This window comes from Metarhizium brunneum, chromosome 5, assembly GCF_013426205.1.
Source record: "Metarhizium brunneum chromosome 5, complete sequence".
NCBI classification, from domain to species: Eukaryota; Fungi; Ascomycota; class Sordariomycetes; order Hypocreales; family Clavicipitaceae; genus Metarhizium; species Metarhizium brunneum.
The window spans coordinates 3,710,557-3,736,940 of record NC_089426.1 but is presented as its reverse complement, the minus strand read 5'-3'; the positions used below and the strand labels follow the sequence as shown (position 1 = coordinate 3,736,940).

Sequence of the window (26,384 nt, the reverse complement as noted above, 5' to 3'; positions counted from 1 at the left end):
ACCTTGGCCGCCGGGGGAACGAGCGAGGCTATGGCGAACATTGAAAGCCGAAAAAGCCAGCGGCTGCATCCTGGCGCGAGGCGACGAATGACAAGGACGAGGCCTCGCGACGCCGCCCAGACCATCGGTATCGCGACAACAAATGCAAGGCCAATGCCGTCGACGGGACTTGCAGGTTGGCTGCACGGGGCCAATTCCACGGCCTTGTGTTGGATGACAAAACCATTTCCATGTTGTTTTATTTCTTCTGCCCGGCCCTAGCACTGCACACGCCCCCCAACCCACCCTCTCGGATATTCCCCAATTTCTAGGCCACGCAAATCCACGTGTGAGATGGAATAGCGACGAGGTGAGTCAACGTCCATTGCCCGTGATGCCAAGGCGCAGCGCCGCGCGGGTGGGTTCAATGCTCCGTGTCTCGCATTCGCACCATCTGGCTCCGGGATCGTCGCGGCACCCGCGTCGCACAAGAATAAGCATGCAGGGAAACATGCATCACAGATCGGGCGGTTGTGCATCGTCACGCGACCATGTCATATGTATATCGTGAGGGACTGACGGGCGAGGTCGGCAGCCCGTTCCGCTCCACGCCCGCAAAGACGTGACGCTGCGGACAACGGACGACGGACTGTTAACGGCGGACGTCCGTAAACTCCATCAATGGCCCTGGGCCTCGTCTAGCGGCGTGGAGCACCTCGACGTCAATTTAACCGGCGCGCGGTACTGCTTACTACTTATATGCCTACTTAGGTAAGTATGTATGTTGTATGTACCAGACATAAAATTTCCTGCACCGCTTTCCAGAAGCCCGCACACACGCCGTATCTGCTGTATTTTCCAGGCCCCGAGATGGGCCACATGCCCGTGAGACAGGGTGGTTTGAGCGTCGTCCACCTTTTTTTCTTTTTTAATTTGTGCCCCTGTCCCGCCGTCAATCTATTCCACGTCTTACCCTCCCGCCGGTGCTGCAAGAGGCCGCTGAGTCAAACGACTTCTGCAGCAACATGTCGTCATCTCAGGCAGGAATCAATTGTAGTTGCACGCGGCAGTCTGGGGTCAAGGACGCAGCCCCTGGTAGGACAACAGGCTTGCATGTCAGAATTTGCCGCACCTTGATTGGCAAAACTTGCCTGCGAATATGCCGATGCCAGTTGACGCCTTGCAGCCCCCAACAGGGCATGAATAAGCCGAGCTCACGGCCTAGCGTAAGTACGTAGTCCTCTGCAGACACGACACAGCGTCTGATGTCACAGTCGGCGGCGTATTTCGCGACGCCTCGCGCCTTGTCCATAACGCAACGCACTCTGCATCTTTCACATTCCGTCTCGACGCCAAGCCAACCATGCTGGCTCAGCCAACGCCTACCGCTACATCCAACGACACCAGGGCCCCCCTTCCAGCCCGAGGGATTCTTTCACTTGTTCTTTAGAAATGCGGAGCACAAGCAGAAAAAAACCAAACCTCTTCCGTGCCCAAAATTGGTCAAATTCAAGCATAATCCGCATTATGCAGAAACCCACTCGACTCTAATACTAGTGACTGAGACCGCGCGCGCGCGCGAGTTTGTCAGCGGCCCCGATGCCATTACCCAATTCGGCAATACTACTTGGCCCAACAGGGATATATGCTCAGGCCCCATTCTTTTCTTTCTAGCCGCACCCCTCCCCTTTCCTCCACGGCGGATATCAACTCTCGGATACCCGTCGCCCGTCGACCAATCCGCCCGGAGGTTCGCAAGAGCCCGAACACCGGGTGGGAACGAGGCCGAACGACGCTTGTTTTGCCTTGCAGTCGCTGGCACCTTGGCGGCGCTTTGTCGACCGGCCACTGGCCCTTTGATATTCCAGAGCTGTCTCGGATTTTTTTTGCTCTTCAAAGCATTCGTACCCCCCGTCAATTAAGCATGCAGTCGTGGTGTCGGAATCACGAGCGCAAAGGCATTACATGACGTACGTACACAGAGCCGTTGGCCGCCGCTCCCAACGAACCCCCCCCAGGGACGCTGGACGTTTCCCTCTGCGCAGGTCCTCGCCCCGTATGTGTGCTTGTATAGCTCAAGAGCTCAAGAATGCTCTCATGTAGCGTCCAGTCCAATGTTTTCATCTCTGGCCCGCCAGATCGGCGCTACGCCGGCTGCCGCCACGCCGGCGCAAAGCTTACACCCAAGGCATCTGGCGATTCTGGACCCAAACGGCGAGCTTCATGCCCACCGACCGTCTGCCGCCACAAAAAGGGAGACTCCCTCCAGCGCATTGAGAGGAACCCTTTTTTGACAGGCCACTAGCGGCCCTGGGAGATAGTAATCGGATTCCAGACGTCACCCCTGCCCGCGGCGCGCCTCAGAGCTGCTAATTGCAAGTAGTCGCTACAGCATAGCATCCGACGTGCCACCACCCCCCGAGCAACATCGGGACAGCAAGCCGTGGCTGCCCATGGCTCGAACTCTGAATCGTTTGCACGCGAGAACGTCGTCAAACTGAGGGGTATATAAACCCGCCGACTTTTCGTGGAACTAGCATAGTGTAGACTCGTAATCCATGGGTGGAAGTCTCCAACATGACACCCATCTCGTTCGTGTAAAACTGCTCGTGTAGGCCGTCTGGTGGTTGCCCCCGTATCCAACTTCGATGGTACTGCTAGATGAAAACTGCTGATTTGGAATCTGGCTGCTCCCAAGCAGCAAGCAGCAAGCAAGCAAATAGCCCACGTGGCTGCGCCGGGGGGCCGCCACGAACACCCCCCGAGAAGGCCCAAGGCGAGCTTCCTCCCCCCTCCCCGCCTGAGCAAGAGGTTAAAATAGCTGCGAGGGCCAATATACTTTGCTGTGGCACCGCCATGTTGCGGGGGAAAGAGGAGCAGCAGGAGCAGCAGGACGAGATGACGAGGAAGAAGAGGCTCAAAGGGACCACCAGTGGCTCTACGCAGCTATGTGTTGCAGATTATCCCACCCCGGATCTACATGAAGGAAATACACCAACTCTGTGGAGAAGCGGCATGTAACTTCGCTCTAGGTAGCTCTCGTTCTCGTAGCCGTGTAAATCCCCCCCCGGAGTCAATGACGATGACATGAAATACAGCGATTAGTGATAAGCGGGAGCTGCCAGAAATTTAAAGCTGACCGAAAAGAAAAAAAAGAGGGCTAGGATCTGGACTCGCGCAATAGTCAGGTGTCATCGCCATGAGTTTATTTCGATAGGAGAGGGGCGGCTCTCCAGATCGATCCGAGGTTAGGCTACTCGGGGGCCCGATCGATCGGGTCTGTCTGTCGTTCACTTCACGGCCTGCACTGCACGGCGAACCGAAACGAAACCGAGGGCCGTGAATCACGGACGGATCAATCACCAATCGGCAACGGCAATGACTCATCATGAATGCCCACGCAATATCGTAAGTGAAATTACTTTGTCCCGGCGCGCGTCTATGGAAAGCTGCTCAATGCAGCGTGCGGAGCTCCAATCCAGCTCATCCTGGCACCTCTCATCGTGGCCTCCTGCAAAGGAATTAAAAAAAAAATTGATGACGGGGGGAGGGCTATTTTGTAGCCTCTCCCTTGCACTTCTATAACCTCTACTCCCTATCGGATTTTACCAACGCCAACCCAAAAACATCAAGGATAAAGAATATAAAAACGCAATGCTGAAAATGGGGAAAAAATCCACAAGAAAAAAAAAATGTCGTACGGGAACCACTAGAGGACAATAAACGCCGGTTTCCCCATTGCGTCAAACTCCCTCCCCGGCCGCAGCTCAAAAAAAGATATGCCTGTCGTGCTCTCGTCTCATGTACACGGGCTGTTGGTGCAACCCCCCCTGGAACCAGCCCATTGGAATCAATAGCCATTACCCATCCAGCCTCTCTCTGTCACACACACACAAGTGTGAGCGGGTTTGTAGTTGTGTTGACTATTCGGTACACTCAGAGACTCAGAGTCTCATCGACTCGCTGTCAAACCCGCCGTAAATCATGGGGTCGCCTATGCCCATCATGACATCGGGGTTGGGACATGACAGGATGTCGGGTTTGATGGTGCCGAATTCAGGATCAACCATGGGCTGGTTCATCATGTTCATGCTCTGCAGGGCATCTGCCTGCTGCAAAAAGTGCTGCATTGCCAGCCCGCTGTTTTGAGACTTGGGCATGGACCATGTGGAGAAGTTGGGCATGGACTGGTTTTGTGAGGCAAACATGACGCTGGGGTCCATCTCGGGCACCGTGGGACTGAAGTCGAAGTCGTTGCTGCCGGCGAAGCTCTGCGGTGATAGTGTCATGGCGTTGCCGCTGCCAAATGCCGCCTTGCGGTAGTCCTCAAAGTCGGAATGGTCGAGCTCCGATGACGAGGCACGGTCGTTTCGCTGGTAGCTGGACGAGTCGGTGTCCTTGAGGTCCTTTTGGCTGTCGCCGTCCTTGTTCTGCTGTTCCTCGAGCTGACGCGCGAGCTCTGCCATGCCGGCTTCGTCTTCGGGAAACACCGAGTGCACGGGGAGGTCGATGTCGCTGTTGGGCCGGATGCAGCCGAGCTTCTGCGCGATATCATGGATCACGGGGAGCCCGCGGTCGTTGAGATCGGGTTCGCCAAGCTCCCATGTTTGTGAGTTGCGCACCATGTTGTACAGCTTGTGAACCGTGGCAATGAGGGCGAATTGAGTGTTTTCAAGAACCTCGGCGTATCTGCTCATTTCAACCCGTGTCAACAACAACAACATCTCTGGATTGGGACAGTACATGAAACGTCATCATGGGCACGTTACATACCCTCGTGGCAGCTGCTTATACTCGACCTTTTTGCGGACCCCAGCTGTACAAACAAGGCCGTCATCCTTACATCTCTTACAAGGGAATTCACCATCGCACTGTCATTTTCTCATGTTAGCGTGAAATAAAAAAATAAAAAAATAAAAAAGACTTGTTTTGCGTCTTCGGGTCAAAACAGGATTCACGGTACCTTTGTCTTCTTCATTCTACATCTCTCACAAGCCTTCCATACTCGCTTATGTCGGCCATCCATGCCCGCAGCGTGAGTTACGTGATCATGGTGGTGGGCAGCGGCAGCACTGGCACTGGCGCGCTTGGAAACACGACTCGTAGACTTGACAGACTTTGTCGACGTGCTCTTTCTAGAAGCTCCCGATTTATTCTCCTCCGCCGGGGGCGAAGGCAAGCTATGCGATCCCATGATGTGGCGTTGTGTGTCCGCGTGTCTGTGTGCGATGTGGGAATCAGGTAGGTATCAGGCAAGGGGAGGAAGCAGGGAAGCAATTGTAATATGGCAAAGTATTCTTGCCAAACGGTTTGTAATTCGGGCAAAACTGGAGGAGCAGACGGAGGAGGGTGTTGGTGCCACCGGGCAGGTTATATAAACAGCCACCGCAACTTGTATGGGAAAACGGCCTTTTGCACCAAGAGTGGGAAATGACTCGACGGCCAGAGGAGAGGGGCGCGGGCTGATTAATGTATGCATGGCTAGGGCAGAGGCCAGCGTATATGTATGTGTGTACATATGTATCTGCCATCTCCCGGGGCAAAGACTCAGTCTCACATAATCGTCAGGGATGGCTTTGAAAGTGATGAATCGACTTGCTAGAGGGGAGACGCCGGTTGCGTTTTGCGCCTTTCTGGGCTTGGGCGGGAGTACGTACTCCGTACCCGTGGAGGTACCTGCGCCGGGGCGGAGGGGGGGGTGTGCGGCTAGCCTCCAGCAGCCTGTCGGCGGCGTGTTTATGTCCGAAATGGCGAGAGACGGGCATGGGGGTCCCCGTCCTTGCAGTCTGGTGCAATCAATCGCGTACCGGCCAAGTAGCCAGTTGCTAGCACGCAGCTGCTGGCGGGTGGGGCCATGGGAATTTTGGCTTTTCTTTCCCACTGGGCATGGCCAGTAGACGGCCGCTAAACAGCCTGTGACCCAGCGCCTAAAGCCCCCAGCGGGCCCCCCAAATGCCCCCTAGGCTGCACATCAGTCTGCCCAGATATGTGCCCAGGTCTCAAGTGCTCATTCTCCAGCTTGAGGTCTTGCCAGCCCTGCACTATTACTGATCAATCAAATTCATCATGGCTCTCAACTCCGCCTGCAGCGGCGGACTTGAGCGCCCATCGCCAAAACATACCATGATGCGGCCAGGCTCTGCCACGCATCCAGCTGCTTTTAGCAAGTCACCGACCAGGATGTTTGTGTCTTTGACCCCATAGTCTGGGCGACTAACTTCATGTTCCAACCTTTTCCAGTCCTACCCTCGTCGGTGACCTGCTCTGTTTTTTATCTAGTTGCGTCGGTGCTGGTGTGAGTTGGTCCGCTTATACAGCGGCCCTTTTGCATCCAGGTGTCATCAATTGGCCCTTGATTTTCCTCTCCCTTTGGGACTGCGGACCACAGATTTCGCGAGACCACGTATGCCCCAACTCTATTTTATTCTTGTTGCTCGTTTTCTTTTTGGTTTTCATCTTCCTGGCCGCCACGTCATATCTGCAGCCCATCTTCGCCTAATTTTAACGTTAGTTTACAGTGTAAACGTTTAAATTCCGTTGGCCGTGGCCGTGACCCTGTCCGTCCCGCGGAGTGCATGATAAGTTGATAACCAAGGCCACCCTGGTACGGAGTACTCGTAGCGACATGGAGGGACGATATCCAGATGCCGCTACACCACGCCTAGCACGTTGGCATAGCCAAGCCATGCCTCTCTTGATTTGCCGCGTCGCAACTCCGTCGATAGCCCGAAGTTGCCCATCGTATAATACTCCCTGATCGTGCCGCCACAACGCCGATGCCGTTGTTGTGTCCAATAGCCTGGGTCGCAAATCTGTCTGATAGCATAGAAAATGGTGCTGCTGCCGTACCTCTTACATGTGGCTACCGGCCGCCTTCTCTCGTCATCGACAGACATTGATAAGAAGCTCCATTGCGTATTTTGGACTAATGCCAGGACCGTCTGTTCAAGTGTTGCAAGCCCGCATTCCTCATCTAATTTTCACCAACCCCACAAGCTTTATGATACATCACAGGCCGTATTGGAACCCTATCTCAGTTCTGTTTCATCATGGAACGATGAAAACGACTCCCCCCACGAACGACGACCGCCCCGTCGTCGCTAGTCAAAAGGCGACGTCTAAAAGTATCACATTGCAACACAACGACCCCGGCAAGGTTTCGACGGCCCTGCCATGGCGACGGGCATTAAACCTTAGCAACCAGAAACAGCTTCAAGTCCTTCCTTAGGGCGTATTTCAACTTAGGCAAGCCTCTTGGCGGTGAGAAACAGGACCGTCATGAACAGATGCCGGGCCTTTCTACCGATGAATTCTTGTTTCTCTTCCCAGGCCCCAGGTTGTTGCATATGGCCGTGCAGCCAAAGCTACTACAACGCAACTTGAGAAACTTTGGAACTTTGAAAAGGGGGGGGCGCCTGTGGAGAGGAGATGATGAGGTTTCTGTTTGGACGCCCCAGCAGAACCTCAGGACCACGTTTGGCCATCGAGGTGCATTGTAATCGTGCGGTTGTCAGTGCCGTGCCGGTGGGCATTTTGGCGACAGTCGAGCATGACCAACCAACCAAGTCAGCACTTGGGTTGGCTATCTCTCGTCGTTATGCTCTTCACGGAGCCACAGAAACGCCAATCCCCTCGTCTCGTCTCGCCCGTCTGTGTGGTCTTCCCACTTCGCCGGGTCCGAAGCCAGACCAGTCTAGTATGAGCCACTCATAGGCAGTGGTCGAGGTAACTAAGCTTGGGTAACGAATTGGTAATCCTTCGCGACAGCTTACATACCTAACTAGACAGGCACATGTGGCTGGGTACTGAGTGCCTGCAGGGTTAAGCACCTTGTGAAGAGTTGATTGATTGCTGGCTTGGAGGACGCTTCTCACGCAGAGTACCGATGCGAACATCACCAGCGTTACCTCTGGCCTGTCGTTGTTCCTTTCCCCTCCTTCTGACCCGGTGATTGAACTCCTCTCTTCTGGGCCCGAGCTGCGAGAGAACTACAATCAAGGAAGTATTGCGGAGAGAGTTTTAGTCTTTCCTTGTCCGGCGTCTTTGTGCGGTTGGCGGGTCGAATGACCCCTTGTGGGCGAACAAGTGTCTACCGCTACTTATGCTGTGAGTTACAGGGAACCCCAAGAGATTGAGCCACGAGTGCATGAAATGACAAGCCTTAGCGTGCTACCAGTGGTCCGCTCGCACCTCAAACGCCGTGGCTTGACAATCCACGGACTTATGTACATGGCCCTCTCCTCCGGGTGGGTGGGTGTTCGATACATGATGGATGCAGTTGGTGGAGTCCGGAGATTTCTTACAACCGACACCGACTCAATCAAAGTCCGCGGGATAGCGCCTTGTTGCCATTTCGCGCTTGATGTGAAGCCCTCAGCCGTTGATTATATCATGGAGGAAATCCATCAACAACATGGTGCGAGCTGGGCCCAGGGGGCAGGTTTTTTTCACACAATGGGTGGTTGCCGAGGATGCGGTAATCATTCCCAGTTTTAGAGCCTGCCGCAAATCAGTTGGCGTTTTCCTCCGTCGGCGCCTCGCTCTAATCAGTGAATCATTGATGATCGAAACGATGTTCAGTCGAGTATTCCGGGAATCAAATCGCCGGTGGGCAAATCCGTAGTGTGCGCCTCATCGCGTAACCCGTCCAGAAGTCAACACGCAGGTATCTCTTGTCTATACACCCCCCCAATGGCGGAATCGGCATTAATCATGGGCGACCAATTGCTCAAGGTTCTGTGCGACTCGCCGAGGCTGGCGTTAGCCTCCCGACATGGTTCGTCATTTTCTTTGTGTGTTCGAGATAGTGTCAACGGTTCTGTAGGGCTGCTGTTGGAGGGGCGCATGCCGACCTCGCTCCGATAAATACAACACTGACTTGAATTGCCTTCAATCATTTCCACCAAGAAAAAAGTCAACTGGTTCGATTTGAGGTCGTAGCTATCCGAAGTCGCCAATGAGAGTGCAAGAGCTGACTGCATGAGGTGTGAAGTATCCCTGCTTCTCTCTTTGCCACCGCACGAACAATGGAGAGCACTTGAGCTTTTCTTTTTTTTTTTTTTTTTTTTTGAAACGAAGCTAGCCGTGGGAGAGACGAGCTGGAATGCCTTGGCGAGCTGTCGATGATATTTGGAGAAAACATTCGCAGTCATTCTGACATACAATTTCTTTCCTCGTGCTGTAAGGGCCTAGTGGCCGTTGCAAAGAAATAAAACGTCTGTGTAACGAAACTTGAATGGCGTGTATGGTCTGTGATGATGTGATCGGCAATCCGGCTGGACGGCACTGCGGGCGGGAATAGCAGCTCAATCAATGGGAATAATAACGTTTGAGCCCACACAGTACGCCGTGCCGCCACATGGGTCCATCCAGTACTCCGTCCTTGATGCAGTTTTGTATCTTCTTCGCACTAGGCGACGCCTTGCCCAGTGGATGGCAGGCTGCCTGCAAGGCTGTCGTTGGAATCGACGTCGACCCCTTACGCCAAGCATAGTCTTCGATATTGCTGCCAAAGATCACGGCAGGATGAATGGTGATGGTGAGTGGATCACGGGATAGGTTGCATGGGGTAAATCGTTTGTCATCCTTCTTGTGCCATGGTAAGAGTAAGAGATGACAGGCTATGACGAAGCCGAAAAAAGTGGCAGGCGCCCCACCCAAGGTCTCGGCCCTCGCCTTCCTTGTGGAGCTGGAATACTCTTCTATGGAGCACCTGAGACCAGAGCTTTTTTGACCCCGTCAGCCAGTCGAAATCTTCCTCACGAAAATGCCATCATGTTTCCAATTCGCTCACTCGCCTCCGTGGAGGGGGGTGTGGTCTGCAACTTTGACGCAGCTTGGCTTCTTTTGTTTCATGGAAAAAGAAAAAAAACATATCTGGCGTTATGGTATTGAGCCACCATGAACACAAAACCCACTTTCCTTGCAGATTCCCAGCTCAACTGCCGGCCGCAATCGCTGCAAACATGGTCACCGAACTTCGACCGAACTTCTAGAAGCTTCAAAATTGAATGCTTTTTGTGGGCTACAGGAATACATACTACCCGATGCGGTTTATTCCCCAGACGTCACTATGCTGGCAAAGACACACCACCATGTGGGTGGTTACAACTGCGAAACCCGCTTAGAGCCAACTCGGTTCCGCTTAGGATTTTCCGTTTTCTCCGCCGAGTCCTTATTAGTGTTGTGAACCCTAGCTGCGCCCGACGTGTCGAGATCGGTATTCACGAGGGTGAATCAGGACTATGCATGAGCTGAAGCGGGTCGCGTCCATTGACCTCAGGCTCTGCGCTTAGTCAACTCGACTTGATGCGTGCGTGCCACGAGCCCTTGGACCCGTGGTGGTGATGTCTTTGGCGATTGCCCCCGACGATCAGGGTCCAAGCCCGAGGGATAAAACGCCAATGGAAGCCAGGTACGGATAAGGAAACAACCAAGAAGTTGGCCGTTTCGCGGGTGGCCGGTGGTTCGGGCTCCGATGGATGGGCTCCGTCCGCCCGCTCATTGACCAAGCAGCCAAATGTTCAAGCCAGGCGTCAGCCAAAACATTTTGCCTTTTCAATGGAGGTCGACGACTCGACGGCAAGCCGTGCTGTGACCCGTGCAGCCAATGACGGGACCTGGTTTTCCGGGCCACAGTCGCTGAGGTCGGCACCGAGACAAGACCGCAACGCACAAATTGTGCCATGAAAATTTCTGGCCGAGGAGGCTCACTCAGCCAGCGACATACATACACAGATATCCTCTCGCCCTTCACGTCATACAGCATGTCATGTCCCGTGTGCCCGTCCGTGTCGCATGACCTCCAAGCGCCCGCCCCCCAGGGGCATCACAGGGCTGTCGAGCTGCCGCAACGACCTCAAACTAGGAAGAAGCCGGGTTCCAGAAATCCCTCAGGCTCAATTCACATAAGCTGTACGGAGTACGGGTTTTGTACAATTACTGTACCTCCCAAGTATCTGGATATTCGCCGTCTAAGTCCGATGGCACATGGTCACGTTCCCCGTTTCCACCCCGACACGGTGGTTGAACCACGGTCGGTCTCGTTCCCCTGCTGGAAGCGCAGGCCGGTGCATTGTATCATGACTTGGTTTCTTCTATATTCCTTCTCCTGCATGTAAACAATGTCATTCTACATTAGCTCTCCCATCTCCTGATTCACCCCTCCCCCCTCCCTTACGTTTCCTGCCTGCGGTCGGATCCCCCGATTAATGTCTCCATTCTCGCTTCATGCCGACATCATGTGGCTCTAAGAATAAACGCCGACACCCGGTTCCCATGGTTGTCGAAAATGCAACCATGCATTGCTTTCCTAGAGAGCATTGTGCATCCCTTTAGATCCAATCAAAACGGTCAATTGCTGTTCTGCAGGACATGGCGTGGTGTCGTCACCACGGCAATTGTCCGTCAACCTCCGCGGATGTGCACAAACTGGTGCCCACTAAACCGAGCACTTGACCTTGAAAATCGATCAAATCAATGCTAACTTTTATCTTGCGGCCTTTCGGGAGAGGGGGAGATTGTGGGCGAGCGGCGGTTTTGGGGCCTTGTGATTCTCTCCAATCGCTAACGTCCTTCCTCGTCGAGGACTTGCTTCGCATGAGATGTTGATTCATTTACCGGCATATAACGCCTCAATGCTGGAGCCCGTGATCGGAGTGTATATCGCTCTCTGATCCTCTTGCAAGATATAGCTCATGCGTATACATACTTGCTACGTCGGAAGTGACATCACGTATGGTTTGGCGCACCTGAGCCTACAGATGCAAGGAGCCCCAGCTGTGCTTCTTGCCAGGGGTTTATTCTTCCAATGAACTTACATGCTGTCTTTCAAGCATTAGAGCTCCTTGTTTTCCGGCCTGGTAATTATTGTCAGATTCTCCTGGTGGTCTTGTTTTGCTACGGCCAAAATCGTTCAACACTAAAACCAACCATGGCGATGAAATTGTCTGAAAACAGCACAGCGCGGTATTCAATGTGGCCAGATTTGTATCCTTTGCGGTTGACTGCAGAGATGTAACGTTGGCCAGCGTTGTAATCTCTGACTTTGGTAACGCGTGTAATTGTTTCAAAAATAAACCATGACAGCTTGATGGGGTTGTGCACCCTACTTTAGATGCTCCCTGAATCCTCGACTCCCTTCAGCGGGCTTTGGGATCTGGCCCCCATTTTCCCCTCATACCAAGACAATAGATGGCCTGGGCATGATGGCGGCAAAGCGCCAAACGCTGGAAGTAGAGTTTGCCAAGCACATCAGAGCAATAGTGACTTGTGGGAATCGAGCCATGCAACACGGGACCCGTTCGCCGACTCGGGAGGCTTGTCGCGACGACGGTGTGGCGACCGGACGAGTGGGCATTGACAAACGCGAAAAAAAGAAAGAAAAAAAAGGTCCCGGAACCCGCCCCCATCCATCGGACACGGAGACGGGCCAGGACCCACTTGCCAAGAGCGCAACACACGCCCCCTTCTTCTCCTCCCCACAGCTAAAAAAATCCTTCTCTTCCCTGGCAAATGGCATTATTGTGTGTGCAGATCGAACAACCAGTCTCGCGATCTGTCGGATACGGGGCCGTGGGGTTGACTTGGCGGGATGGGCTTGAAAAACTTTGGAAAGATTGATGCCTCCAGCCAACCAATGAATGGCTATTACGGGTGTTGCGGCGACAACATTGGCCAGTTTGGACGGCCGTGATAACCGCCAATGCTCCCGCACTAACCGATCCAAGGTTTTATCAAAGTTACTGTCGTAGTATTTGCACCGGCGACATCTAAACGCCACAAACACCCATTTACACTACCCAAAGGTCTGAAGTTACTATGACGCCTAAGAGCATTTGGCTGGCTTCGACGGTTGCAGCAAGCCTTTTTGGAAAATAAGCATGTTCCATTCGCCCATATATCAAGGTTTGTTTTCCGGGGTTCACACGTCCATGATGCCACTCGAACGCCGCCAACTCCACACGAATGAATACATAATGGAAATGTTTACTTATTTTTTGTTTACTTTTCCCTCTGGCGGCTCAGGAAGGGCACTCCGGTGTGCGGCTAAACATCATTGAACAGAATGATGCGCGGCTCATCCTCGTTGGAGACGGTCCAGGTCCACGCCGCGCTGGGCAAGTAGCTAAACAGGGGAGACGACGACTTGCCACAACTTCCGTGTCTGAAGAGGCCGGGATGGTCGCTGCGCAGTCTCTGCAGAGAATCCGGCGTCGCGAGAGACAGGAAATGGTCTCGTTTTTCCCCGCGGGGAAGAGCTCTGGTGTTTCTACAGGTGAGCCGGCCGCACGACACGACACAAAGGGTCGGCTGGCTATACTTACAGTCCGTTCCCAAACAGGCCATGACACAGGCACGGTTCCTTGACAAGCAGGCCCCGAGCCCAGATAACCCGTCGCCCCTTTGCAATCGCCTCGTCGATCCTCTCCCGGAGCATGGGGTAGAACGGCCGCAGGGACTGCAGCGCAAAGATGAATCCGGGCGCGCCATGGCAAAACTGCACGAGCCTGTCTGCGCGCTCCCTCGCCTCGGCCGTAGAAGGCCAGTTCCCACCTTCGGTCTGCAAGTCGAGCAGCTCTCCCAGGCGGGCCGCCAGCCTGGGCGCCAGAGAAGGATCGCTCAGCACGAGTTGCGTGATGATGCCGACGTCCCCGTGGGGAGCGCCGTAGTATCGCTTCCCGTGCCACAGCCAGTCGCCCTCGCTGCTGTCCCTGGTGTCCAGAATCCTCTGGCAGATCCTGCCGACGGCCTCGTCCACGGGGCCCGCGCTGCTCGGGACGAATCGCCTCACCATGCGAAGCATGTACAGCACCGCGGCACGCCCGTACAGCATCTCGCTGGGGAACGCCTTCTCGCGCGCCGCCAGCCCGGGGATGTTGTCGAGGAACGCGGCCACGTCCCCTTCGCTGCCGGTGACGCAGGCCCGTACGGCCTCAAAGGCCAGCTTCTCGCACGCGAGGCCGCAGTTCCTGTCTTGTATCTCCTGCGCGCCGCGGTCGCCCGCCATGTACTGCTCCGCCCAGTACTTGCACCCGTGGCCGCGGACCTGCAGGCCGGCGTGTTCCTGGGCCGTCCGGAGAAACAGGTACGCCAGGGCGGTGTGTCCGGACAGGAGACCGGAGAGGCTGTCCTGGTGCTCGTCCAGAGGGGGGTTTTGCTGCACGATATCCTCTAGACTCTGCCTGAGGAGGGCTGTTGTGTCTGCCGTCAGCGGCCGTAGGGGCATCGTATTAGGGAGATGTCTCTGCGCCATGATGAGAAATGTCCTGCAAAAGGCGCGGCGAATTCAACCAGGCGTGGCGAAGGGATGAAATCTGTTGTTTTTTTCTCTCTCGTCCTCATTCTCGATTGAGCGCTGCTTATACAGTGGTGTATATCAACGCCACAAGGTGTCCTCCATCCGGACCATGGCTGGCTTTCCCCTCAACTCGTCCCCCCTCAAACCCTGAAGAAGACATGTAAGCTGTCAAGTGTGGGGGAGCCACGAAACTGACAACTGTTCACCAATGTCTGCGCTCACCATCGACGTATATTGCGAGGCGCTGTAGTCAAAGTAATGTTGAATCGCTGTGTTTCCCAGACCTAGTTTTGTCCACGGCTAGTTGGAATAGAAAGTTTGTAAGCGTAGAGTACATGCCTGCGGTTGAACAGCTGCGGCGTCCTCGAGTCCCCCGGGACATCGGACCCGGGCGGGTATGTAAGAACAACATGGGGCCATGTTCGCTTATCTGCTTACCCCGGAATTCGACCATTGTCAATTGACATGAATTGTGCATCAGCTACAATCGCAATCTTCTTGTGAAAATCACAAACGCGACGTGGACGAGGCGACTGATGGCTACCTACCGAGGTACTTACCTAGTAGGGAATGACTCTAGCTGATGGCACTAGTCCGAAGAGGGCTGTCCCTGTTTTTTGGGTGCACCGACGCAACCCAGTATGACGACATAGACGTCGACTCGATGAGCTCACAATGCACATGTGCGTTACGACTACTACAAGACTACTTACTACAAGACGCATTGCCGGTGCAAACACCACGACACTTCAACGCCAAACTACCAACGCTCCGCTATTTGCTTAGATCGCCTTCGCTACGTGGCTACACTCTCATCATTCACTCACTGTACTCTCTTTAGTGCTGTGCTAGAATAAGCTGTGGCAAAAAAAACAATGGCAGACAACTCCAAGAGTGGCAAGTCCAGAAGCAGCCGTGTTGCCAACTCCGTCAACGAGAAGGCTCAGGGAATTCTGTAAGCTGTTTCACGCCCTTCATAAAAGTTCGCCGACTTACCGGTCCTAGTAAGGAGGATCTAAACAAAGCCAAGGGGGTAGCATATCAAGCGCTCAAGAGCAAGGCCTATCTATATCCGATCAAGGTACGACCGTCTACCGAGTCTACCTTTGTGGCAACACATCATGGCTAATCTTTCCCCAGGGGGTCTTTTACTTCCTTTCGCATAAATCCCTCTGGCAGCCGTTCACTTCCAAGATTGGCTCGTATCTCAGCCTATCTGCGGGTGTAATCGGCGGCATGTTTGCCTTTACCTACCTCCCACAGCTTGCTGTGCTTGTCTTCACCAGTGGTCCCCTGGCCGTCTTTTCGACAGTCCTGCTTGTATTGAACGAAAGCTCGACCATCACAAACATGATTTCGAGGAACTGGATCCTGCAACAGTCAATTCTCGACACCTTTGATGGCACCCTCATCTCCAGAAATGCCATCAACATGGTCCGTGAGGGCCGCGAGGTCAAGTCCGGAAGTGACCCCATGAAAAGGCTGGGGAAAACTTTGAAAAGCCCATTTACGAAATTTAGTCCGACGGCTATCATTCGATACATTATGTATTTGCCTCTCAATTTCATCCCTGTGGTCGGCACAGCTATGTTTCTCTTTCTTCAAGGTATGGCACCGCGTTGCCGGGGATAAGAGTTCCAGGCTAACAACTTGTGTAGCTCGAACCAGGGGGACCCTAGTTCATGGCCGCGTAAGTTTGTCTGTGTGTCTTGTTTTTTTCGGTCGTCTCGGCTCATCATGAAACAGTACTTTCAGCTGAAGAACTGGTCGGCCTCTCAACGGCGCGATTGGTTAGAGAAACATACCGGCGCCTACACAGCGTGAGTAAATTACCTCATCGTCCACGAAACTCAAGTCCAGCTTCTAATACAATTACCACCAGATTCGGCTTCGTGGCCACTCTACTGGAAATGGTACCCGTTGCCAACATCTTCTTCACTTACACCAATACCGGTAATGCTATTCCACAGTCATTCTAATGCATCGTTGGCGCTAACAGGTACCAGTCGGGGCCGCATTGTGGGCCGCAGATATCGAGGAACTAAACACAAACATGACGGATGAAACGGCACCGACTCTTCGAGAGGCGGCAAAGAAGCTCCAATAGCCGAGATGTGCGACAGTGTAGATTGATCCATGGTGTCGAATTAGCAAGACTTGCCACTGTTGCTTGTGATAGTCCATAACGCAGGGCAAGCTCCCCCTTTGCAGCTGCTAGCTCGTTTGTTGGAGATGGACGAATTTTGCCACTGGGGTCCACGGTCGTGAGTATCGTGGTTCAGGTCGTAGAAATAGATATTCAACAAAGATCTATGGCGCAAAGAACTCAACTCGAGTATAGCATCCAGGCTGTGTCAGTTTGAACAGATACTCGGCTGTGGCATCTGATAACTTGTGGTGCCACCATTCGCGACGACGCTGAGACCCAACTTTTATTGGTGGTCAACTTGTTTGACCACAAGTCGCCAGGGCTATGTATTCAAAACCCTTTCACATTGACGGTTTTACCAAACTCGACCCCATCGTTTTGGACCGGCTCGCCATTCTTAGAAAACCGTTTGATATGATGGCCGGGGCTTAGGAATAGGAGATGTTGTGAAACTAGCGAAGCGAACACCGACGGGTAGATTCGACCGCGCATGGTTTGCAGGTACATCATCGATTGTGCCACCGTTCCACGGCTGCCTGCGTACTCGTCGATGGCGAACTGCTATGAACCGTTTCACGACTCATTTCCACTTTGATAGGTCCCGCCAATGAGCAACGGATGTGTATCAATAACGGCAGGCATACCCCGTTGTCTCTAAGAGTGATTTTTCTTCAGCAAGCAATCAAAACACCTACCTACCTAGGTCTTTAGACACTCCACAGGTAACCGTAGAAGTAATTGAGTCGCACAGGAGCTGTATTGTGCAACAGGCACGTCGAGCAACAAATGCTGACATGGTCGATATTCGGTAATACGCTGCAGCCCAGAGCTGAAATGGTCAAAAGGGGCGGCTTCCTTCGATCAAGAGTTTGCTTCGACACGTAGAAGCACGTCGCCTATGGTTTTGTCCCACAATCGATGTTGCTCCAGATGCGTCAAACTCACCCATAGTAGCAACTGCAGGCGCACGCACAGGACGTGAGCCAGGGTTTTGTCCATAAATTATGTGTCCAGATGTGATTCCAATAAGAATGGGAAACTTGTTTATCAGTCCATTGACAGCTGTTATGCTCTGTGTCTATGAGGTCAGCCAGGACCCAGTCGTGCCTGCCGTAAACGACTCTGCCAGCTGTCATAAACGATTCGCGTGAAGCCGACACTTGACATTAATGAAAAGGCTCTGCCGTCACGTTTGTCCAAGTTTGTTATCTTCACCTCTCGCGCCCCGGCCCTACCATTTTTTGTTATCAACCCTTGGTTTCTCCTGTATCCGCAAGCCTTTCGAGCCTCAGCCCTTGAGATATCGAGACGGTTTGGAGACACCGCGTCTTTCTTTCTTTCTTTCGAAATTGATCCTATTCTTTCGTTGAACCTTTCTTGGCACTCACCTGTCCTGTATACACTCTTTAATTTCTTGAGAATCCTGGATATTCAGACCCTCCTTTTTGTCCCTAAATAGCTGGGATTTCTACGGCATTGGCAACTTACATTCTAGTAAAACAGCATTCCCTGCCCTCGCCGTCTGCTCAATGAAGCTGCCAATGATGCTCGTGGCCTTTGGCCCTGCCCTCATCCTAAGTTTTCTAGTTTCCTTCACTCAGGCGTTTGGCAATCCTTTTGAATACGGAACCCGTCCTGAACCTGGCCATCTCTCTGGTGTTGGCCCTCGCGATTCACCTCCGGATTATGGGCCACCGAGCTATGGTTACGGATATCCGCCTCCATACCAGTACGAGACTTCAATTTCGACCGCAACTTGGATCATCAGCTCGGGTTCTTCTACTTGTGAGTGTTCCATAAAGGGCAAAACAAAACATGATGCTAACAATACGGGAATTCAAAGTTTTGACTTCGGTGACTACCATCAGCACAGAAGCTCTGACCGTCACCAACCAGCCTCCATCGACAAGTGACAAATACACCACATTGACCTACGCTTCAACTGTAACCAGGTCAGCAGGCACCAAGTCTGGGTCGACGTCTGGGTCGGCATCTGAGTCGACATTATTATCGACAGAATCAGACTCCTGGGTGAGAAGCTCGGCGTTGGGGGTGACAGGGGCTTCGACTTCTTCCAGTTCCACAGAACGGGAGCATTCGTCTTCTACCGAAGACGGAGCAACTAACTCCGAATCCGTGACCAGCCCAAGTTCCCTCTCGAGTCACACCTCTGCTGTCACAGCTACGTTGACATCAGACACAGCCATAAAGACCAATACCTTGACCTCGAACGCTGAAGGGGCGTCTAGCCTCGGAACCGCAACAGTGACTCGGAAGGTGACAGTGACCAACTCAGTAGTCTCTTCCGCAGCGTCATTTGAGAGTTCAAATTTGCCTATTACCGCAACTTTGAGTTCTACAAACGAAAACTCTGCCACTCCAGAAACATCTAATTCCATCGCCACAGTCACTCAGATAGTTACAAGCACTCAAAGTGGCAATATCAACGCATCGTGGGGCGTATCAACTTCATCATGGACTTCGTTGTCCAAAGGAACACTGTTGCCTCCAATATCGCTCATCACAAGAACGATCATCGTTTCTTCTCAAGAAATTGTGACCACCGTCCTTGAATCGGCATCATTTGGAAGTACTCGTCCTGAAGAAATCCATACGAGCAGCCACAGGGCCAGTTCGGGCTCTGTTAGCTCTTCGATATCGTCAACCACAGAAACTGATAGCGTTCCAAGAACCAAATCGTACTTTTCCTCCACATGGTCTAATAGTACAACTGGTAGTTCTACGGTTGTTTCGTCTGTTGCCACACAAGGCTCCTCTCTGCCAGGATCCGTTTCATCAAGGCCAGGCAGCGTCTCGTTAGTCACAGGTATTACAACCGCGACTGTCTCTCTTTCAGTCACTATTCCCCGTCCAACAGAGACTAGTCTTTTTTCCCATGGAGGATCTAGTGTCACTATTTCCAGGGGTTCTCCAAGTCCTCCATTTCCAGTGCCATCCAATTCAACCATCTCGCTCAATAGAAGCTCCGGTTCCGCATGGATGAGTTCCTCTGCCTTGGGTACCGTGGTTTCCTCTATCAGGTCGCAACAATCGACGAAAGTATCAGGAGAGACCTCATCCTGGGCCACAAAGACGATTACTCTGAGATCTACAAATCCCCCGTTTCAAAATACCACTTCTACTTCCTCCAATATCAGTCATCACAGCCCGTGGACAACAACAGTTGGTCAGACGAGAACTATCACTAGCATAGCTTGGAGTAGCCTTCCTTCGCATCCTACTGAACATAACTCTACGGATAGTAACTCGATTACTACGTCCGGACCTCGAATCACCTCTTCAAGAACTCGTTTCACCTATCAGCCAAGCTCAATTCTGCTTTCTACCAATCCAGGTTCTAATGTGACAACAAAGACGTTGCCACCATTTCCAATTCCATCAAATTCCACTTCTCTTAAACAAACTCTACACAGCAACACAATACACTCTACATCTCTCATTTACTCATCCGCACTTGCATCGTCCTCTGGGTTTCACAGGATCAGCTCCACGGACACCATGAACGCAACCTCCACTAGGACGTTGACTAGGAAGTTGACGTCAACAATTAGAGTGCCACCAAACTCGACCGCCACGGTTAGCCAAAGTGAGCAATCTAGCAGCATGCGAGCCACTACTATTCGAGGGACCGGTAATTCTGGCACATCCGTCTTCACGGGCGCTTCGTCTTCGCTTTCTACACTCACCGGCCCCCTTGTAACCAGTTCAGGCGGCTCAAGTTCCACAAGCACGCCTAGATGGACCAACTCAACTACTGGATTGCCAGCTCCAACAAGCTCTGGTGATCCGGACGCAACCACAGAGTCGCCCAAACAAATTACCGTTACCACTGGGTCAACAGTACTTTCATCGAGTAGGACGCAGGGTGTGAACCTTACAACGAATAGGCTAAGCGATAGTGTATTCATTTCTAGTCAATCTGAGACTTTAAGTCCAAGTGAGATCACACTCTGGCCGACAAATACATCATCCTTTACTGGAACAGAATCGGGTCAACCTGGAGTGCCTTCGGTAGTTAAGAGCACAATTCTGTATCCAAACACGACCGAAACAGAGATTGTGCCGTCGGCTACATACACCGATCACTCTGGTGTTGAAGTTACGACGGTGACGTTAGTGCCAATCTGCACCGACACAATGGTCAATGGATCGTCTAGCCTTGACGTCAGTAGCACGTCGGCCAGTTGTGCCACCTTTGATAATGGCACAGCGACAGTAACTCGGTGCCTTTCTCTACCAAACTCCAATGACCCCGGAATAACATCTTTGTCCAATATAATATCAAGTAAGGGCCTGATTATTCAATTTTCGCCCCAAACTGGGACCTCGCTAACGGACAGATAGATCCCGACCCTGCACCCACCACATTTTCAACTTTGGTGAGAAGCGGTGAAGATTCTCCAAGACCGGGAATTTCGAACCATCCTCGACCCACGGATGGGATAGGACCGCAGTCAGAAACAAGCTTGCCCAGCAATCCAAACTTTCCGTGGGGAAGCGATTCGCCGATTCATCGGCACCAGAGCGTCGCCCAGCTTGGTGCTGGCGTGGTGGAGGGAGGTAATTGGCCAAGGAGGGCAAGGGAAGTGTTCCAGAAATTGAAAGGATACTTGCCATGGAGCAGGAGGTAGTGTTCGTTGACAAAAGGGATTTAGCTTTTGCTTCGTCAATCAATATGATCGACCCATAAAAGCCTGTTGTGTTCACCTTGGTAACCCTTGACAGATACGGTTAAACTGGTTTATTCATATGAAACTACGAATCATGTGTTGTCGAGAAAGGGGATTTCTTAATGCAGGTGGCTGCGACAAGGTTATTGTTTTTTTTTTGAAACTTGGCAAACCGAAGTGGCATGTATGGTATTATCTCAGAATGACTTTTCGCATGCATTATTATTTGCAGAGTGCCTGACAGATACAGATGGTGATTAGCTAGTTATAGATGTCGGCTCTTGAAAGTGATTCAAACGGAGTATGTGTACGGCGAAATGATATGTTCAAAACGCAATACAGGCTAGCCTTGTAGGGCGCTAACAACGTCGTACCACACATGGTTTGTCATGTTTAGAGTGTCTGCTGTTCCAAGAGACTTGCGAGACAAGATTCCTGACAAACGGCGTTACGAATACGGAGATTATGGCTGCCCGTCGATTGCCAAGCATGCACTGTACGGAAAGTGAGACTGGTACGGAGTACGTGTCTATCAGAAATGCCAAATCAGGATTCGATGTAGCGGCGATGTGGGGCCATGCCGGCAATGCCAAGCACTCTGGTCCGTAGAAGCCGGGACAGGAACTGAGGACGTCGCACGGAGGAAGAAGAAACACTTGTCCCAAAGACAAAAAAGAAGCTAACAGGAATGACAGGGAGAAGGGATGCTGGTGAGGGCCACAGACAATATGGCCGCCACATGACCTTGAGGTCAATCAAGGGCACACAAGGCGCGTGCAGCTGGGTAATTAATGCCATGAAAGTTGTATTTGCAGTCAGTCATGCGACAGCTCAAGAGCTCCGTGGTGTGGCGGCGCTTGAAGGGGCGCTTGAATAGGGACCAGCGGCAGGGTGGGGTTCTCAGCGCAGTCCCTTCCCTGTTCGCCTCTCAAATCGGTCCCGGACCTTCCAGTGCCACTGCGTACAGTGCGCAGCTGCATGAACGAGACAAGCCCTACGCAAGCAGCTACAACGGCAAACGGCATTGGCGCATCGGGAAACGGGTCGGCTGGTACGAGCGAGTCCACCATACGTTTTGGCTTCATATTCTCTTGTTTCCCAACCGCCACGCCGGGTCTTCCTCTTCTTCCCTTCACAACCTGCTTCCTATATCTGCTGTACGACACTAAAGAACCGCTCTTTACCGCTTTATACTTTTTTTCTTTCACATTGAACATTGCCAACGCATCTAGGCAGGCACTGCGGCTACCTCAAAATGCACCTTACGCCGCTCGCCTTCGCGGTCGCGGCCGCTGGATTCGTCATCATCCCCGAGCTTTCCGAAGCGGACGAGAACATATTCAAAGCGCTCCCTATCCATGCTGGACCATTGTCACTGCCAGTTCCAGCAGAATCTCACAAGGTTTCTGTTCCGTGCAAGCAATGTGAAGGCAAAAATAGCCATTTGCAATTGAACCTCGACGTGGTCGACCACACGAGGCTATTACTAAATGGATTCGAAGTTTACCCCAATGCCGATCCCTGGCATGGCGATCTGGCTGCCGTTGTTGAAAGTACCGATGGTGAATCAGCAAAGCAGAAACTGGGATACAGCTTAGCGGTTGCACCAGAATTTATGGAGCAGGATTCTTACATTCAGATTCTCGATGTTGAACTGCGGGTCATCGAAGTGGGAAACCGATTTGTTGACAACGTCCCTGTTGTTAATGTGAAGCTTGTCAAGGCGCCTTCGGGCGAAATCGCCATTACTGATGTGGACACTACATCGACCAAATCGTCTAGTTGCAATTCAATGGCTTGTACCGCGAAGGAAGTCATGGAGGAGGTCTTCAAGGCCCTAAAGAGCTTCAAGCCATTCAAGGGCTGCCATCGCCGACCTTACCATGACAAGAACAAGGAATACCTTGAGAGCTACCCTATCCGGCCTCAGTCTGACGATGCGCCCGAGGCTCATCATAAGCACCCGCATCAGAACTTTGGTGGCAAGCACCGGCACGAATGGGGACGCCTCATCACCAACATTGCTGCTCAAATCTTTCTGCCTGTCCTTATGGGTATAACGGCTGGCGTTAGCGTAGCTCTGTCAGTTCCCTCCCTCCTTGCCCCTTGAATTGTTTTCCAGTTGGTCGACCCTTGCTAATGCATCGATAGGCTTGCCATGGCTGTATGTAGTGTATTTTTCCAACTTACATCGTGTATCCGAGGCAAGAGAGACGGCCGTTTTGGTTTGTGCCCGTATAGCAGAGGACAAGCTGTACAAACCGCCAGTGAGGAGGCGATGACGTCAGAGAAGGTTGGCCTGATGGTGGAGGAAGCTGAGGCACCGCCGCTGTACGACGACTCCAAGAAGTAAGAAAATTAAGGAAACCCAAACTATATGTCGAAAATGGATATGGCGACAGGCATGGCTTTCGACTGCCCGGCCCAGGTTATTCGGAGTGCAGTCAACATCCACTCGGAGTGGGTGGCGACGGCATCGAAAATTGAGCTCGGGGGTTGGACGACTTCGAAATACCCAAGTGTATAGATATACCGTACTGGATTGATTTATTGGCGTTTTTGTTTGGACTACGTCCGAGGACGTGCCCAGCAGCATGGCAGTGGTTGGCACTGCACCGGATGGCTTTGAGCGACGGCATACGTTGCGTTACGCTCCTTTAGGTGGAACATATCATTGGAGTTTCTTGACATCATTTCGGCGTGTTTGTTATCCTGGTTTCTACATTATATACCCACAATACGACGCTCCTTCTTCATGTACATGATGTCTCCATGTGCTGAATTCTTTCGAACGTAAATCTGACACATCATTATTGCCCTTGAGTGCGTTTCATGGCCAGCTCGGATCGTTATAAAACCCCAGCCACATATGGACGCGGGTCCAAGGTGGATCGTGAACAATGGGAAGGGATATGCATAGTAGTATGTATGTATGTATGTGTCAGCATGATATGCCAGTGCCATGCGGCCGGATTTGCATGTAGTTGCTTAAACCCAATCTCCATTTGCACCCTGTTTCTCATTATTAACAGCCAGGCCGAATGCGTAAGGTGAGGGGACGTCGAGCTAGCCGAGGTCAACAGCGTCTTCGGGTTTAACGGATCAAGGTGGGAAGTGTCGGTACCGATGTGCTTGGGGACGGGGTGGTTGGTAAGCTGTCTGGTACTAGACGATGCCGGGGGTGACGGGATGGTGATGCCATCACCCAGACCCCCCCGCTCTCAAAGTCGTGCGTGGTCAAGGTTGGAAGCTTATGTATTAGCGGGAGCCGTGCATGCGTCTTTGTTGCTCGGCAAGCTCCACGGCAAGCTAGTAGCCAGGACGCGGGAAGCAAAACAACCAGACTACCTCGGGTTTAAGCTTGGCAGCCGCGCGGGGGAAGGATTGACCGTACATGTCAACGTATACATACATACTTGGGCGCCGAGTGAAACAGGTGGCATCTACGGAGTAGACGAGATGGCAGGCTGAGTCCGACGAACTAGGATCCTGTGCCACCACCTCGCCCGCCTGGATCGGTCGGTCGTTTGTGATGGGTAGTATCTACGGAGTACAAGTCCGACATTTGGCTTGCATAAAGTTGGCTTTGTTTGTGTGCTGTGATGGCTGTTGCTGCGGGTGGCGCACTCGTGCCCCCATGGCTGGAGACACGTTACGGAGTCTGGTACTTTGTTGTGTCCGAGGAAGCTTGGGGGGGACGGGAAGATGAAATGCCCGCACAAACCGCAACCCACAGCTCGCAGCCCGAAGCTCTGGCTTGAGTAATTATTACTCCGCCGAATGCACTCCGTACTGTAGTTTAGACTTTATTACCTTGCTGGTTTGAGTACCTGGGTACTTGAGTAGTAGTATTGGGGGCCGAATTTGAAAATCCCCGACGGGAAAGTGGCGCCGGGCTGACTGCGTTCCTTCCATCTTGACCTTAGACCTTGGGACCTGGTTTATTTAGGTCTTGCATCTGTCCTGACAGCTCGAAGATTTTTTTTTTTCCCTCTCTCCCAAACTTTGATCCCTCACTCGTCTCCATTTTCGCCTTGTTTATCCACAGACCGCCCCATCTGCTCCCTACTTTGCGGGCAAACTTGCTGAGATCAGAGCAGCGAGCGTCTCATTCAGGCAAGGCAAGCCGCTAGACTGCTGGGGCTGCTACGTCACAAAGCTGTCATCCGTCAACCCGCCAGCCTGCCAGCCTGTCAAGCGCCCTTCAGAAGCCACCATGTGGAAACCCCCGTCTCCCACTGAGACCCCGCGATCGCCCTCTGTGGACGAGTCTGCACTCGGGGCCATGTCAGCTACACGGACGAAGAATCCTGGCCGGAGGTTCGCGCAGGTCGTGAAGCTGAAGAAGGAGTGCGTGGACCAGTACAAGGCTTGCCACGCGGCTGTCTGGCCCGAGGTGGCCCAGCAGATTAAGCAGTGTGGGATCGAAGACTGTAAGTGGCTACTATGGTTGCTCTGGGCGAGCGCGGGGCCGGATTCTAACACGGCGCAGACAGCATCTTTTACGACGACATTACCGGGCTCCTGTTCGGCACTTACAAGTACATTGGCTACGACTTCGCGGGCGACATGGAGCGCATGGCAGAGAACCCCAAGGTGCGCGAGTGGTGGAAGATGACGGACAGTTTCCAGGAGAGCGTTGTGCCTGGGGCTGTCAGCTCCGAGGCGGGCGTGCCGAGTTGGTGGAAGCCAATGGAGGAGGTGTTTTATCAAGCCTAGATGTCCGATGGATGAGGGAGCGAATCAGTCCTGCGAGCCGGGTGGTTGGATTCTTTGAGACTGTGTTGGGAAGTGTGAATTGGCTGGCATTGCCATGGCTGCTCCCTCGAGGTGGTCCTGATCAAGGCCCTTGGTCAAATGCGTCGGTTTCGCAAAGGGCCTAGACATTGGTGAAAAATTTACTCTGTATTCCCTAACTTACGTTGGAAATGTGCCGGGGCCCATGTCAGACTTGTGATTCCTACCCTCGTTGTATGTCTACAGACTGGTATCCAATTGCGCGACTCCAACGGTGCCATGGCCATCTCATCTCACACCTGAGGTACCACAGATCAACCGCGGTCCCCCTCCCGCCCGTGGGTGTTGTGTGACTGGCTTCTTATCGCCTCCTCTGTCTCGATTACTACGTAGTGTTGTTCATGAGTTGGAACTTGGGGGGGGGGCGGTGGTTTACGTTGGACAAAAGTGGAGGACCCTCCATCGGATGCCGAAGGAGCATCATGCTGTTCTATCCTTTAGCATATGTCACATTGGGGAGGGCAAGGTG

At 52.7% G+C, this 26,384-nt stretch overlaps 7 protein-coding genes across 7 annotated transcripts; 5 read left to right on the top strand and 2 right to left on the bottom strand.

The window, feature by feature from the left end:
* Positions 1-3,923: 3,923 nt before the first annotated feature.
* Positions 3,924-5,173, bottom strand: G6M90_00g091780 (uncharacterized protein; the record flags this gene model as incomplete). Its single annotated transcript, XM_066131406.1, has 3 exons — positions 3,924-4,668; positions 4,753-4,850; positions 4,985-5,173. The coding sequence occupies 3 exons, from the start codon at positions 5,171-5,173 to the stop codon at positions 3,924-3,926; spliced, it is 1,032 nt and encodes a 343-aa protein (XP_065987502.1).
* Positions 5,174-13,026: 7,853 nt separating this feature from the next.
* On the bottom strand, positions 13,027-14,233 carry Lancl2 (LanC-like protein 2; the record flags this gene model as incomplete). Its single annotated transcript, XM_014686336.1, has 2 exons — positions 13,027-13,240; positions 13,305-14,233. The coding sequence occupies 2 exons, from the start codon at positions 14,231-14,233 to the stop codon at positions 13,027-13,029; spliced, it is 1,143 nt and encodes a 380-aa protein (XP_014541822.1).
* Positions 14,234-15,153: 920 nt separating this feature from the next.
* On the top strand, positions 15,154-16,385 carry RRT8 (Outer spore wall protein RRT8; the record flags this gene model as incomplete). Its single annotated transcript, XM_014686335.1, has 7 exons — positions 15,154-15,233; positions 15,284-15,359; positions 15,419-15,884; positions 15,937-15,968; positions 16,025-16,098; positions 16,161-16,231; positions 16,285-16,385. The coding sequence occupies 7 exons, from the start codon at positions 15,154-15,156 to the stop codon at positions 16,383-16,385; spliced, it is 900 nt and encodes a 299-aa protein (XP_014541821.1).
* A 1,586-nt stretch (positions 16,386-17,971) lies between these two features.
* Positions 17,972-18,553, top strand: G6M90_00g091750 (uncharacterized protein; the record flags this gene model as incomplete). Its single annotated transcript, XM_066131405.1, has 3 exons — positions 17,972-18,212; positions 18,271-18,379; positions 18,445-18,553. The coding sequence occupies 3 exons, from the start codon at positions 17,972-17,974 to the stop codon at positions 18,551-18,553; spliced, it is 459 nt and encodes a 152-aa protein (XP_065987416.1).
* An 870-nt stretch (positions 18,554-19,423) lies between these two features.
* G6M90_00g091740 (uncharacterized protein) lies at positions 19,424-19,636 on the top strand (the record flags this gene model as incomplete). The annotated part of the gene is made up of 1 exon (XM_066131404.1): positions 19,424-19,636. One exon carries the CDS (start codon positions 19,424-19,426, stop codon positions 19,634-19,636), a length of 213 nt encoding a protein of 70 aa, XP_065987283.1.
* Positions 19,637-22,373: 2,737 nt separating this feature from the next.
* On the top strand, positions 22,374-23,471 carry G6M90_00g091730 (uncharacterized protein; the record flags this gene model as incomplete). Its single annotated transcript, XM_014686334.1, has 2 exons — positions 22,374-23,200; positions 23,270-23,471. 2 exons carry the CDS (start codon positions 22,374-22,376, stop codon positions 23,469-23,471), a joined length of 1,029 nt encoding a protein of 342 aa, XP_014541820.1.
* A 1,863-nt stretch (positions 23,472-25,334) lies between these two features.
* rhaM (L-rhamnose mutarotase) lies at positions 25,335-25,837 on the top strand (the record flags this gene model as incomplete). The annotated part of the gene is made up of 2 exons (XM_014686333.1): positions 25,335-25,551; positions 25,611-25,837. 2 exons carry the CDS (start codon positions 25,335-25,337, stop codon positions 25,835-25,837), a joined length of 444 nt encoding a protein of 147 aa, XP_014541819.1.
* Positions 25,838-26,384: the final 547 nt, after the last annotated feature.